This window comes from Salvia hispanica, chromosome 2 (assembly GCF_029641045.1).
Source record: "Salvia hispanica isolate PSC_SH4W2 chromosome 2, Shi_PSC_v1, whole genome shotgun sequence".
Lineage (NCBI taxonomy): Eukaryota > Viridiplantae > Streptophyta > Magnoliopsida > Lamiales > Lamiaceae > Salvia > Salvia hispanica.
This window is the reverse complement of record NC_142693.1, coordinates 57,892,146-57,906,900: the sequence shown is the minus strand read 5'-3', so window position 1 is coordinate 57,906,900 and position 14,755 is coordinate 57,892,146. Positions and strand designations below refer to the sequence as shown.

The following is a 14,755-nucleotide window of genomic DNA, read 5'->3' as shown; positions in this document are numbered from 1 at the left end:
CACAAGCAAACACAATGTAATAATATACAGATTCTATTCGTGCGAAGCTACTCGAATAATACTGATTCGGGTTAAAAGTGGATTATAGAGTTTTACGTATACAAGCAAGATTCTATTCGAGCGAAACTTGATCGAAACATGCTTTTCAGTATACCAAACCTAACAGTAACGACCCGAGTTTAACATAATAATAAATAAATAAATAATAATAGTTTCAATACTTTGAATGTCTAAATAAATTAAATTATGTGTTTAAATTAGAAAAAAAAAAAGTTACTGTGTTGTTTAGCATAAAATTATATGGAGTACTAAATACCAGAAGTGTGTAGATAGGTTTTATTTGTAGGTGAAATTTTTGGTGAGGTATGCTTATTAGAAATAGAGGAAGAATAAATAAAATTTTATATATAAAAAAAAGGGGATAAGACAAATAATAAAAGAAGAATTTGGAAAGGTGAAAGATTTTTTATCTCTACTCCCTTCTAGAATGGACGTGAATCATCTCTCCCATTCCATTCTACATTTTCTTCACTCCCACTGTTAAAGAGGATCGAAGGCTGCTCCTTCGGGGAAATTGAGCAAACTCCCCTCATCTCCCTCTTTGTCTTAACATCTCTCTACTCACACACACACAACGTCATCTCTCTTCTATGCATTGCTGTCGCCGTCGGCTTTCCGGCAGCTTCCGTCGCCGGTTTCCGACATGTCTTCCCTTTGAGTAAGCAAGTCCCTCACATTTCAAATTTGTTCAATTTCTGCTTCATTTTAAAGCTAAGGTTCATAAGTTGGTTCTTCCCAATTTGGATTTTAAGTAAATTTAGGTTCAAATTTAATTCTTTGATTGTTTTATAGTTTTTACTAAGTTCTTCTTGAGAAGTGAATGGAATATCATTGTTAAGCATGGTATTTGTGTTTGAATGTAGGGACAATATGAAATCTTCATTAATATTGAAACCTTGCTCTGCTAAATTTGTTTTTCCTTGAGAAACTACTTTTCTTATAAGACAAATCAAAACTTTGAGAAGTATGTATTTTTAGTATAACACATTTTTGGTACAGCCTATAGTTAATTGTGAGAGAAGACGATTTTTATGTATTCTTGTTGGAAGATATTCACAATAAGATAGTATTGCATATTTGGGATTTCATTCTTAATGTTGGGACAATGTTGATGGATAAAAGAGAGTTTTTTTTATCTTATGTTAAGCTACTGTGGTTATTTAGAACAAGGATAAAATGATTTTCATAGCTATATGCATTAGCAGCTAAAAGTGACTATAAGAGAGTTTCTTTTATGCTTACATTATTTTAGCGTTGGCATTGATACAGATTACATATTGCAAGGTGATATTGACACGAGCAAAGAGAAGGTGGAAGAACAAAGTGATCCAGGAAAGCAATATGGATTTCGAGGTAGTGTATTATATAGTAATTTTTTTATATAACTGGATTAAGTTTATGTGATTGGGTAAGGAATATTTTGGTGATTTAATATGTGAATTGTATATGTGTGTATGACATGAGATGTGATGATATTGAAGGAGTTAACTCGTATATGTATGATATGGAAGGATCGTCGGATATCTGATTATCTGTCTGCATCCTAAATGGGTGGCTTGTTCTGTCTGCTCTGATCTGTCTGCACCCTAAAATGGGTGGTTTGATCTGTCTGCTCTGGTTTGTCTGCACCCTAAAATGGGTGGTTTGATCTGTCTGCATCCTAAGTGGATGGTTTGATCTGATGATCGTCTATGTTATCTGTTATCTGTAACCGATCTGATATATTCACCCTCATGGGTGGTCTAATTATCTGCCGACTCGTGTATCCTGGTCTCACATTAAGCATTTGAGGTTGTATAATATTTTTAAAATATTTAGTGCTTGATTTATTAAGCTGAGTGATTGGTTATTATTAGCTTTGTGGATCTGATAAATTCAACGAAATATGAAAGATGAGGATCCAAATTTATGATTTAGTTGTTTACTTCCAATATCAAAGAAATGTATATGGATGTGATGATGTTAGCTTTGGAATGAGTTCTTGTTTTAAAAAAATAGGGAATGTATAGGTTTCATAACATCTACTTAATTTTGGAAATTAGACTCTACAATTGCAGTTGTGGAAGCTCACCCCTTCTTTTCATCTTGCAGACTAGGTGAACCAGGCTAGCTCTTTCGTTTTATAGCTGCACAAGCTGGGTCACTAGTCACTAGCCAAAGTTTTGCATTTTGGGTAATCCTTTTGGGGCTTGCTAAATGTGGCACATTTTGGAAGTGTAATGAACTGTAGACGTTAACATAACTTCCTAATCTTTTGCTAAACTTGTATATTTTGCGAATAGTACAGGTTGTGTGTATGTAAAAATGTATATAATGATTTTTGGAAACAGATTGATGATTTAAGACTAGATGTCATATAATGTTTTTCTTTTTGGGTTAAGTGAAATGATATGTCTAAGAACTTTTTATCTTTTTAAAATTTTGAGATCTGTACAGAAATGTGGCATTACTTGTTTAATTATTTAATTAATTGGGTAAGGGTGTTACAAAATATATATATTTTTTCTCAATTTTAATAAATATTCCATCCGTTTGCAAATATAAGTCTCATTTTTCATATCGGTCCGTTCGCGAATTTGAGTCCTGGTTCATTTTTACTATAAATGACAATAGGTCTCACAATCTACTCACATTTCATTTAAAAGTAATACTCCCTCCGTCCCCAAAGAATATAAACTTTGGGTTCGGCACGAGTTTTAATGCAAAATTGGTAAAGTAAGAGAGATATAGAGAGAAAAAGTAAATAAAGTATTATTTGTAGATAATGGATCCCACCTCATTAGAGAAAGAAGAGTTCCAAAATTAGAAAATGCATATTCTTTATATCTCTCTCATTATTGTACTCTCTCTTTATATCTCTTACATTAACTTTTACCACATCAATTTCTTAACTCACGTGCCCAAAAGAAATGCATCAACTACTTTTGGGACGGAGGAAGTATTTAACTTCAATTATTTTAGATAGATATTCAATTTTTTTAAAATCATTTGCACTTTCTCTCTGAATACGAAAAAATATGTTTTCTCAATTTTAATAAGTACTCCATCCTTTTGCGAATAGAAGTCTCATTTTCCATATCAGTTCGCGAATTGGAGTCCCGTTTCATTTTTACTATAAATAACAATAGGTCTCACAATTTTTTTAGTAGTTCTATATTTAGTGTCATTCCAAAAAAAAAAAAAAAAATACGCAAAAATGAGTTTGGATATGAGACGTGAATGAAGAAAATTTCTACCTAAAAATAAGATTTGATATACGGTGGAAATGATGTTCAACACATTTGAGTTAAAACATTTGGGCCCAATTTTGGTTTTGGGCCAGTTGTCGTTGATTATAAGTTATGAAATCTCAACTACGGTCGTCTCCGCATTATAGAATTTAGGGTTTTGCTCACTCTTTCGTTCCAGCAGCTGAAGAAAATGGTAAAGAAATCGATTATCTGTCGCCGTGATCTTCTCACATCCTCCGTTCATATCTAATTATGTTCAATTTCAGGCTCCAAAGAAGGGTGTGAAGCCGGTCGCTGCCAAGAAAAAGGTGGAGAAAGTTGTGAACCCACTCTTCGAGAAGAGGCCGAAGCAGTTCGGAATCGGTGGCGCCCTCCCGCCTAAGAAGGATCTTCACAGGTTCGTGAGATGGCCCCAAGTCGTGCGGATTCAGCGCAAAAAGATGATCTTGAAGCAGCGCTTGAAGGTGCCGCCGCCGATTCATCAATTCTCCAAAACGCTAGACAAAAATTTGGGTATTGCCCCCTTTCTAATTTTCTGTGTTTTAAGCTGTTTTCAGTTTTATTTTAGTTTTATCTAGGATTGGATAGCTATTCTTTTAATTGAGTTTTTCGTTTACTATAGTGAATACTTTTTTTCCTGGTATGCTATGTATCTCAATTTAGTAATGTCTTTGTTGAGAAGCTGTTACCTTTTCTATGAGGTTTTAAGTCCCACATTATCAAATACTACTAGGATATGTGATTTTCTATTCCAGGGTTTCAAATTATTTTTTTTGTTTAATTGATCGAAGCAGTCATTCTGTAAATTAGTTTTACTAAATTTGTATGTGGTTTGTCTCTCTCTGTCTGCTATAGACAAAAAATGGTAGTGTTTCATAAGAATTTAAATTTAGTTTATCTTATGCTTTACTGCTTTAGGCTGACATTGCATATTGATTTTAATGCTTTGATTTAGCAACCAACCTCTTCAAGATGCTTCTCAAGTACAGACCTGAGGACAGAGCACAAAAGAAAGACAGGCTTTTGAAGAGAGCTCAAGCTGAGGCTGAGGGCAAGACCCCTGAGACCAAGAAGCCAATTGTGGTCAAGTATGGTCTGAACCATGTGACTTACCTGATTGAGCAGGTTTTGTTCTCTTCCTGTTCCCATTTGCTGTGTTTATTTGACTGATGTTGTGTTTTTTTACTGATTTTGTGTATTCTTTATGTACAGAACAAGGCTCAGTTGGTGGTGATCGCTCATGATGTCGATCCCATTGAGTTGGTTGTTTGGCTCCCTGCTTTGTGCAGGAAGATGGAGATCCCATACTGCATTGTCAAGGGCAAAGCTAGATTAGGAAGCGTAAGTTGCACCTCATCTGTTTAATTTGGATTTCATCTGCATTGCTTTTAGCCTGATATGATACTGATCTTCATTAGTTTTAGCCTGATATGATACTGATCTTCATTGCTTTTAGCCTGATATGATAATGTTTTGTTCTGCACAGATTGTCCACAAGAAAACTGCCTCAGTTCTGTGCTTGACCTCAGTAAAGAATGAGGACAAGATGGAATTCAGCAAAATCCTTGAGGCCATCAAGGTATTTAGACCAATATCATTATGGTCTTTCAGTTTGGATGTTTAGTGACAGATCTAATTCTTCTAATGTGCTGTTGTTACAGGCCAACTTCAACGACAAATACGATGAAACCCGGAAGAAGTGGGGAGGTGGTGTCATGGGATCAAAGTCACAGGCCAAGACCAAGGCTAAGGAGAGGGTTCTTGCCAAGGAGGCTGCCCAGAGGATGACTTAAGCAGTTTTTGCGTCTTTGTTTACCAATTAGTTAATAGTGTCAAATCTAAGATATCCTACTTTGCCATTGTTAACATCCGACATGAATTTTGTTTTTTGTTTCTATGCAAATTTTTTGCTTCTGTCTGAATGGATACATGTTTTAATTCCCAAGTGTTTGTTGCATTATTTGTTTACTTTCCACCTATTGTAATTTCATATTCTCCTGGAACTGGTGCTGTGATAGATTTCAGTAGATATTTGTTGGCGCAGGAAGTTTGTTCAATGCCCTTGTCGTTGTTTTTTTGCCTTTACATCCATATAAATTTTCATCTTTATTGAGGTTTTACAATTTAGCAGATGTTGAGCAATGTAAATTGTGAGTAGAAAAACGTGTATTTTGCAGACATCGAAATCACCACATTGTACACAAGCATTTTCATTAACATTATATGCTTATACTGTTCGACATATATTTTGTTTCTATATACTGTACAAGAGTTTAGCTTCCTCGGTAGAGAGTATATATATTCATGTACATGGCCACACCACCCTCTTTAACCTATTAACAGTATGGGGTGGTTTCTCCTACTGAGGAACATTGCCATTAAGCCATGCATCTATATACACTATTTTTACTTTCCACATTCCTCCTTCAACCGGAAAAGGTTCGAGATCTGAAGAAGCTTCCTAACAGGAAGCTAATTGTGCTACCCTGTTGTGGTTTTGGGGAAGACTTTATGTCCCATTTGACATGCAAAACGCCTCCACCAATCTGTTCACAGATGGAGTCCACGGTCTTTGGGTCTACGGGGCTGCCAGTCACATCCGTGACATAGAATGTATCCCTAGCTTTCCCGCCCCTAGTTGAGATCTCTGCTCTTTTGACGCACAGGCCATTTTCCCTAAATATCCTGGTGATGTCGGAGAGAAGTCCAACTCTGTCTTCCGCGCATAGTTCTAACTCTAGACCCTGAAAATGCACTCAATTATCGAATCTGTTTACTCATAGGACACAGCTTTGTGTAGCTAGAAATCTGTACCTCAGTGCCTCGCCTTTCAATGGCTGCTTCCAAACATTGCATCACACGGTCTCGTTCAGCTTCTGAACTAATAGGTACCCCATCCACGTGCCGGATATAGTATTCCTATATTCACCAAGAATTGACTTTTAGTTTCAGCATGTTGCTCTGAGCAACCACTCAGTTCATCTATGAAGAAAGCATAAATCACATTTACAAGAAATTGCAGTCACTGATTAAATGTACCTGATATGCTTCCATTCTTCCTGTGTGGACTACCCCGTGAAAGACGACATACTGCATGTCAGTCAGAGTACAGATAATATCAAACAACAACTTGGGTCGATCTTTTGATCTCATCGTGATGACTGTATAATCTTTTTCTGCACAATCTGTTACAATTACTTGAGGTCTGGTGGTCTTGGCATGGACTTTTCCACCAACCAGTTTGTCAGCCTTTTCATAGTCTCGATCAGCAAACATAATCTGATGTAACCTTCTTTGCCTGTGGGTAGCACCAGGTGGTGGAAGTGTCATTCTTGCGGAATTTAAATCACTATTTCCCTTGAGAACGTTGCACAAGAGCTCCTTTATTGCTGCAATGCGCTTTGGATCTTCAATTGCAAAACCCGTGGTATGATCAGTGACAAAACCACAGCTGCAGCTCTCTCATTGTGCGTCCATATCTCAGCATTCACCACATTGCACTCAAGATCAGTAAGGACAGCACAGACTTCATATAATAAACCAGGCCTGTCTCTTCCTGTTAGCTCAATGCATGTATACTCTTCCGAAGGTACTAATCCAACCAGTTCTTTCGAAGAAGGTTCAACCAAATCGTCATTGCTTAAATACAAAGCCGAAGAGTTCAGAGGGAGACTAACAGATGGTCCTAATACAGCAGAGTATTGGTTGCAGCAACTTGAGCGAATCTTCACTTTCGTACCATGTACTCAGGAGGAAAAACTACAAGGTGCTATAGCATTGCTAAAGGAAGAGGCTTATATATGGTGGCTGAGCAAAGTGGAAACTTGTACACCAGAGATGATCTCCTTGAAATTCTTTATTATGGAATTTAGGAAACGATACGTGGGGGTTCATTTTATGGAGGCAAGAAAAAGGGAATTTCTCCACTTGGAACAGGGCAACATGTCTATTCTTGAGTATGAAAGTGAATTTCGACGTTTGTCTCGATTTGCATGAGAGCTCGTGCCTAATGAGGAGGAGATGTGCCGACGATTTGAGCGAGGGTTGAATGACAATATCCAAAAGTTAGTGTTAGGAGCAAGAGAAAATGATTTGACTAAATTGTCTGAGTTGGCTCAAAGCATGGAGGAATTGGATTCCAAAGAAGGAATGGAGAAAGGTAATACAAGTACAGGAATAAGGCCTGTGGAGTCATCTTATCATGGATCACGTTTTCCAAATAAAAAGTTTAAAGATTCTAGCAGAAGCGGGAATTCTGCACCAGCACGTTTCCAAGGAAGAAGCCAAAACCAAGGATCTGAGTTTAGACAGAGGGCACCGACCCCTTCAGTGGCTAGTTCAGGAGGGTTCGATGGAGTATCCATTTGTGAGCATTTTGGGAAGCGTCATCCCGGTGTGTGTCGGAGGAGGCTGGCAGGATTATGTTTTCGCTGTGGCTCTAGCAATCTGGAAGGGGTATCGCGGAAAATAAGAGTCATAGGGCATCATCTGAGTCTGCGAGCAGAGCTGGATCGCGAGCACTAGGACGCACCTATGCTATCCGGGCCCACGAGGAGCATGATGCACCAGATGTGATATTGGGTACATTTACACTTTTTAATATACCTATTACTGCTTTGATTGATCCTGGTTCTACGCATTCATATATATGTGATAAACTTATAAAAGAATTTAAATTGCCACTAGAAAAGACTGAGTTTGATATAGAGGTGTCCAGTCCCTTAGGAAAAAGTATAATAGTGAACCAAATATATAGAGAATGCCCTTTGAGTGTCCATGGATCTATATTTACGGCGGATTTAATGGAGCTACCTTTTCATGAGTTCGACGTCATACTCGGAATGGATTGGCTATGCGTACACCGTGCAATAGTGGATTGTTCCAGAAAAAGGCTAACACTCTATACGCCAAATGGTCATGAGATCGTAGTGGTTGGAAAAAGATCAAATTACTTGTCTAATGTGATTTCAGCCACAACAGCTAGCAAGTTGATCTTGAAGGGCTGTGAGGCTTATCTGGCTTATATAGGAGATACACAAGCAGTTGATCCGAAGTTACAGGAAATACCTATAGTACGTGATTATCCTGATGTGTTCCTGGAAGAATTACCTGGTTTGCCGCCTGACAGAGAAGTTGAATTTGCCATTGAAGTTGCGCCAGGAACACAACCTATCTCTATGGCACCGTATAGAATGGCTCCTGCTGAACTGAAAGAGTTGAAAGCCCAACTTCAAGAATTGCTTGATCGAGACTTCATCCGCCCTAGCATATCACCATGGGGAGCACCTGTGCTTTTTGTAAAGAAAAAGGATGGATCAATAAGACTATGCATCGATTACACAATTGAACAGAGTGACCATAAAAAACAAATATCCTTTGCCAAGAATTGATGATTTATTTGATCAACTAAAGGGTGCAAGCGTGTTTTCAAAAATTGATCTACGGTCGGGTTATTATCAACTGAAGGTTAAAGAATCTGATATTCCTAAGACAACATTTAGAACCCGTTATGGCCACTATGAGTTCAAGGTTATGCCGTTTGGGCTAACAAATGCCCCTGCTGCTTTCATGGGCTTGATGAACCGAGTATTTCAACCATATCTTGATCAATTCGTGATTGTTTTTATAGATGATATTCTGGTGTATTCTAAAACCAAAAGTGATCATGAAGAACAATTACGAATAGTTTTGCAGACACTTAGAGATAAACAGTTGTATGCAAAGTTAAGCAAATGTGAATTTTGGTTGCCAGAGGTAACATTTCTCGGTCATGTTGTATCAGAAGCAGGAGTTCGGGTGGACCCAAAGAAGATTGAAGCGATAGTACAATGGAAATCTCCAAAGAATGTTTCTGAAGTTCGTAGTTTCCTCGGCTTAGCTGGATATTATCGACGATTTGTGAAAGGATTTTCGATAATAGTCAAACCAATTACTTTATTGCTTCAGGAAAACATTCCATTCCATTCCATTGGGATGACAAATGTCAAGCAAGTTTTGAAAAGCTGAAAGAGATTCTCACAGAGGCACCGGTGTTGATTCAACCTGAATCAGGAAAGGAATATACAATTTTCAGTGATGCATCACATAACGGCTTGGGATGTGTATTAATGCAAGAGGGCAGAGTTGTAGCTTACGCTTCGAGACAACTCAAAATTCATGAAAAGATCTATCCCACTCATGATCTGGAGTTGGCAGCTATAGTATTCGCCTTGAAAATATGGAGACATTATTTGTATAGCGAGAAATGCTACATATACACAGATCACAAGAGCTTAAAATATCTACTCACGGTGAAAGAGTTGAATCTGAGACAGAGAAGATGGATGGAACTCATCAAAGACTATGATTGTGTAATTGATTACCATCCTAGCAAGGCAAATGTCGTGGCTGATGTGCTCAGTCGAAAGTCAATATCAGCTTTGAGAGCTATGAACGCACATTTGGAAGCATCAAATGACGGAGGTCTCTTAGCCGAATTAAGGGTGAAACCAACTCTGATAGAAAAAGTAAAAGATTCTCAAAGAACTGACGGGAAGTTGAGAGCTAAATTGGGACAAATTAGCTAGGGAGAAGAAGTAGAATTTGAGCAAGGTGTTGATGGGAGTTTGTACTTAGAAAAAAGGTTGTGTGTACCAGATAATAGCCTGTATTCAATTCATCCTGGAAGTAGTAAAATGTACCGAGACTTGAAAGAATTCTATTGGTGGCCTGGCATGAAAAAAGATATCACAGAATCTGTCTTGAAGTGCTTGACGTGTCAACAAGTCAAAGCTGAGCATCAAGTTCCATCTGGATTACTGCAGCCTATCACAGTACCTGAATGGAAATGGGAACGAATCACCATGGATTTTGTGACAGGATTACCACTGACACCTCAAAAGAAAGACTCGATTTGGGTGGTTGTTGACCGACTTACTAAGTTGGCCCATTTTCTCCCTGTGAGGAGATTATTCCTTAGAGAAATTGGTCGAGTTATATATAAACGAGATTATACGATTACATGGAGTACCTATCTCCATTATCTCTGACAGAGATCCTCAGTTTACATCAAGATTTTGGAGGAAGTTACCAGAAGCTTTGGGTTCCAGAGTGAACTTCAGTACAACTTTCCATCCCCAAACGGATGGCCAATCAGAGAGGGTGATTCAAATTCTCGAGGATATGCTTCGGAGTTGTATCATAGACTTCGAAGGAAGTTGGGAGAAATACTTAACGTTGGTTGAGTTTGCATATAATAACAACTATCAATCCAGCATACAAATGGCACCTTATGAAGCATTGTATGGTCGAAAATGTAGGACACCACTGTGTTGGACAGAAATGAATAAGAATAAAATTGTGGGACCAGAATTGATACAAGAGACAGAAGATAAAGTTAAATTGATATGTAATAGGTTGAAAGAGGCATCTGATAGGCAAAAAGCTTATGCTGATTTGAAGCGAAAGGATATAGAATTCAGTGTAGGTGACAAAGTCTTTCTGAAGGTTTCCCCATGGAAGAAGGTACTTCGGTTTGGGAAAAAAGGGAAATTAAGCCCAAGATTTATTGGACCATATGAGATACTCGAACGTGTGGGTCCAGTAGCATATAGAGTAGCTTTACCACCTGAACTGGATAAGATTCATAACGTATTCCACGTGTCAATGCTGAGAAGATATCGATCAGACCCCTCTCACATTATACAAGTTGAGTCAGTTCAGATTCAACCAGATTTGATGTATGAAGAAGAGCCTGTTCAAGTATTAGCTCGTGAAGTTAAAGAACTCAGAAACAAAAAGGTTCCATTAGTCAAGATATTGTGGAGAAGCCACAAAGTCGAAGAGGCTACGTGGAACCTGAGGATATAATGAGACAACAATATCCCTATCTTTTTGAATCAGGTATAAATTCCAAGGACGAAATTCCTTAAGGGGGGGAGAGTTGTAACTGCTGGGGTTTGGAGCCCCTTGCACAACGGAAGACTTTTACAAAACAAATAATATTTGACCGATTATGCGATTAATCAATTCACATGTTAAACAGAAAATTGCATGCTAGAACGCAAATAATTCATGCTCAAAGAAAGTATATCCTAAAACATGGATTCTACGGTTTAGAGTTACCGATTTGATTCTCCAAAGAATCGTCGATTGCTCGCGCCTTCTCCACGATAATCTTCAATACTAGACCACGGATCTTCTTTTTGGTTACTGAACTGTATCTCGATATCAGGGTGAGCTGATCTTATCAAAATACTAGGACTCGAATAAGAAATCCTTCTCCAATTAGGAGAGAACTTCGAACTCCTCTAGATAGAGGGGGACGAAAATTATGAGTAATAATAATGAATTATTTCTGTCTCCTTTATTCTCCTATTTATATTAAGTTCCTTTTGGGCCCAGACAGGGATCTATGGAAGGTTTTGGATATGGGCTCCCCCAATTAGCTTTTTACTAATTAAATTGAACCCACAATTTAATACAAGCTTATATTGGAATATTACGAGCAACCACTACATAAGTAATATTGAACTCTCCCCATCCAAATCCGAAATTGCAAGTAATCCGGGTTTCCACTTTGTTTCTTATTTATTTCCCGCGCTTAAGATATAAATGTCCATTAATTAATTAATGTCTGCTATGGACTTAATTAATTAATATCTTATTAATTCCAAGAGTGGACTTAGCAAGAAACATTTATTTATTATTCATAGAGTAATAAAACTCCAACTGGCCAGTTTTCCGAATAATAAAACCTTGTTCAAGCTCCTCTTGAGGACATTATCAAACGAGACTCACCTCGTGCACGATTCAACATAATAGCAATCCTAGCACCGCTAGATATTAATCACCACTGAGCAGGACTAGAGTAGACGTGCAGTACAATATGTCTCACTCGATCTAACAGGTCCAGAGGATTCGACTAGACTTCATAGGCTAGAAGATCATGAAACTTATCAGAAAGGGGTCGTTGGGTGCACTCTGTCCTTTCAAAAACCTCAACCCACTACACTATAACTTAGCACAGGGAAGTAAAGGATCGATCCCACGAGGAAGTAGGTGTTACGAAACTGCATTTGAGGATGTTTTGGAAAAGAAAGGGGTTGGTTGCTGCCACGCAATTTTTGTGGGTCGAGAACTTAAAACTACAAACTACTGGGTCTGAGAGATAAGCGAAACTTTACTCTACCTATTGGGTCTAATAGATCAGAAGAACTTTACTCTACCTATTGGGCCTAAGAAACGAAAGCGTACGGAACATACATGACTCAGAGAAAATGAGATATTTTAAAGTTCTAAGACAACTGGAGTAAACTTAACTAGACAGACTTTCCTAATTTGGACAGACAAGCATAAAGCGAAAAGCAAGACAAGTTTCCTCAAACTACCAGGGTCTGGAAAAGCATGCAGAAAAGTAAAAGAGACAAAGTAGATCGTACTGACAGGTCTAGCAGATATGCAGAAAAAGTAAAGTACATGCAGAAAAGTACTGACATAAAGCAGATCTGGTTCTAACTACCAACAACTTCATCTTCTTCAGGAATCAAACGAGAATAGCAGAGAAAACAGAGTATTAAACACCATGAAAACAAAGCAAATTCTAGATCTAGACTTAAAATGAGAAATTAAAGCCTAAACTAACAGATCTACGCTACTGGACCTAAAGGATGCAAAGAACAGAAAGTAAATAGCCATACTCATGCATAACGTAAACATCAAGCACCAAATGTGCGAAACTTCAACTCCAAAACACACCGATTCAACAAATCCAAACATCTCCATGTGCAAATCCCCAACCTCTAACAACAAAACAATAGATCTCAACTCCAGACATCCAACAACAAACTAAGAACGAAAACTAAAAACAAGAGATTAACATAAATTCAGAGATATCCAACCAAAAGCAGACATAAACTTCCATAATAACTATAAATAAGTCTGAATCCAGCAGATCAAAGCAAGAAACTAGAGTTGCGAAACTTAAAAACCAACAAGGTACTAAACGAAAGCAAATAAAATTGTTTCTTTGCCTCCACAAGGCGGTGTTACACAGCAAAATGACAATGACGACGATGAGAACCACAGTGGCCAGAATCCTCCATGTCCAAGTGCGCAGCAGTCGAAGATAAAAATTTGAAGTAGAGAACTAGAACTAGAGCTAGGAGAGCGTAGAAGTGGCTGTTCACGGATGTCTTGTTCTTCAAGGCCGAGCTCTTTATATATGTGAGGCTCTGATCCCTAGGGTATCCCTCTGGTGATTTTATGCCCTTGCCCTTTAGTAAGACTCTTTTAAAATAATCTGCTCTCGCTCCATTCTGCTCCTGTCGCCAACTTTTGATTCTCCCAGGTCCGAACGGCGACTTCTGATTTTGCTTCAATTTCATCTCTTTTGCATCTGCCAGGTCCGGTAACAACAACTCCTGGGTCCGGCAGATTTACTTCGCACCTGAACTCAATAATGCACATTAGCGCCCCAAATGCACAGAATTTTAACCCTAAACCGATGCATGAAACGAGCCTTATCAAACTGCTCACACTTAAACCATACTTGCCCTCAAGTATGAAGACAAGAAAAAGAAATAAGGCACGTTTCAATGCATGGTTTTCCTTTAACCGACTTTACTAAAACTAACGAAGAAAAAAGACTCAAACTACTAGACCTAGACGCTAAGTACTTAGGCAAAGAAAGAAGATAAAAACACATATTAACACATAAACACATAAATGCATAAACTGGTTTATTTTCTAGCAGCCATCCCCACAAGATTAAGGTCAATTCAAGAACCTACAGTCTCCGAATCTTCCCCTTCCCTTCTTCTATCTAATCGGCTTGTCAGTTTGTCAAGATAGCCCCTAACTTCACTAACTGTTGGATTCGCTCGATCACTCATTCCTCACCAGGGATGTTAGGATCGTTCGCTCTTTATATGCCATACCTCTGATGTCTCGGGTCAGATAGTTCCCCTGTCTTAGCTCTTATTATAATTTTCTCCTTCCCTCCTGGACTTCGTCCAGCTTATATCTCCCTGGACTTCGTCCAGCTTATAACTTCAATCCACCTTATACCTCCAGTACCTTTCCCCTAGGCCCGAGAGGTTACTTCTATTTCTCCTTCTAAGTTCTTTCCCTAAGCATCAAGTGGCAGCCCTCTCATTTTGTGTTAGTATGAAGTGTTTAAGGCTTATAACTCACTTTTGTGGAGGGCTTCACAGCTAGATTAGTCGAGGCATATTCTTTCGTCCTTACTTCATCCAAACCGATTTTGATTTATTAAGGAAAAGGGCATCAAAGTTGACATGCATTCTCTCTTCAATTACTCTCACTAAGGGGCTTTGCTTTCTATTCACCAGTTATGCATAAACACATAATTTCCTACTAACTAACTACTACTAACTCCTAGACCTAGTAAATAGACACATATAATTGACACTAACTTGCACTAACTCTCTCCCCCCTCCCACTTCACCATGCTTGTCCCCAAGCAT

General features: G+C 38.3%; 1 protein-coding gene, 1 long non-coding RNA gene and 1 pseudogene across 4 annotated transcripts; 2 read left to right on the top strand and 1 right to left on the bottom strand.

Annotated features, from left to right (window-relative positions):
* The first annotated feature begins 527 nt into the window (after positions 1-527).
* Positions 528-2,408, top strand: LOC148932755 (uncharacterized). Of its 2 annotated transcripts, none has more exons than XR_016135085.1 (3): positions 528-718; positions 1,330-1,413; positions 2,152-2,408. It is a non-coding gene; the product is annotated as an uncharacterized LOC148932755 (long non-coding RNA). The 2 variants fall into 2 exon arrangements; XR_016135084.1 differs by having other exon boundaries at positions 1,313-1,413.
* A 920-nt stretch (positions 2,409-3,328) lies between these two features.
* On the top strand, positions 3,329-5,347 carry LOC148932754 (large ribosomal subunit protein eL8y-like). Its single transcript, XM_089065650.1, has 6 exons — positions 3,329-3,483; positions 3,557-3,803; positions 4,246-4,415; positions 4,503-4,631; positions 4,777-4,869; positions 4,952-5,347. Exons 1-6 carry the CDS (start codon positions 3,481-3,483, stop codon positions 5,081-5,083), a joined length of 774 nt encoding a protein of 257 aa, XP_088921776.1. The 5' UTR covers positions 3,329-3,480; the 3' UTR covers positions 5,084-5,347.
* Positions 5,348-5,484: 137 nt separating this feature from the next.
* Positions 5,485-7,032, bottom strand: LOC148932753 (ACT domain-containing protein ACR6-like; annotated as a pseudogene). The gene is made up of 4 exons (XR_016135589.1): positions 7,022-7,032; positions 6,330-6,929; positions 6,105-6,209; positions 5,485-6,034 (listed from the first exon to the last, which is right to left on the bottom strand). The product of XR_016135589.1 is annotated as an ACT domain-containing protein ACR6-like (transcript).
* Between the last annotated feature and the right edge of the window lie 7,723 nt (positions 7,033-14,755).

Coding starts and splice junctions, on each gene's coding strand:
- LOC148932754 (XM_089065650.1), top strand. Junction 4,416..4,502: donor TGACTTACCTGATTGAGCAG/GTTTTGTTCTCT, acceptor CTTTATGTACAG/AACAAGGCTCAGTTGGTGGT. Junction 4,870..4,951: donor AAATCCTTGAGGCCATCAAG/GTATTTAGACCA, acceptor CTGTTGTTACAG/GCCAACTTCAACGACAAATA.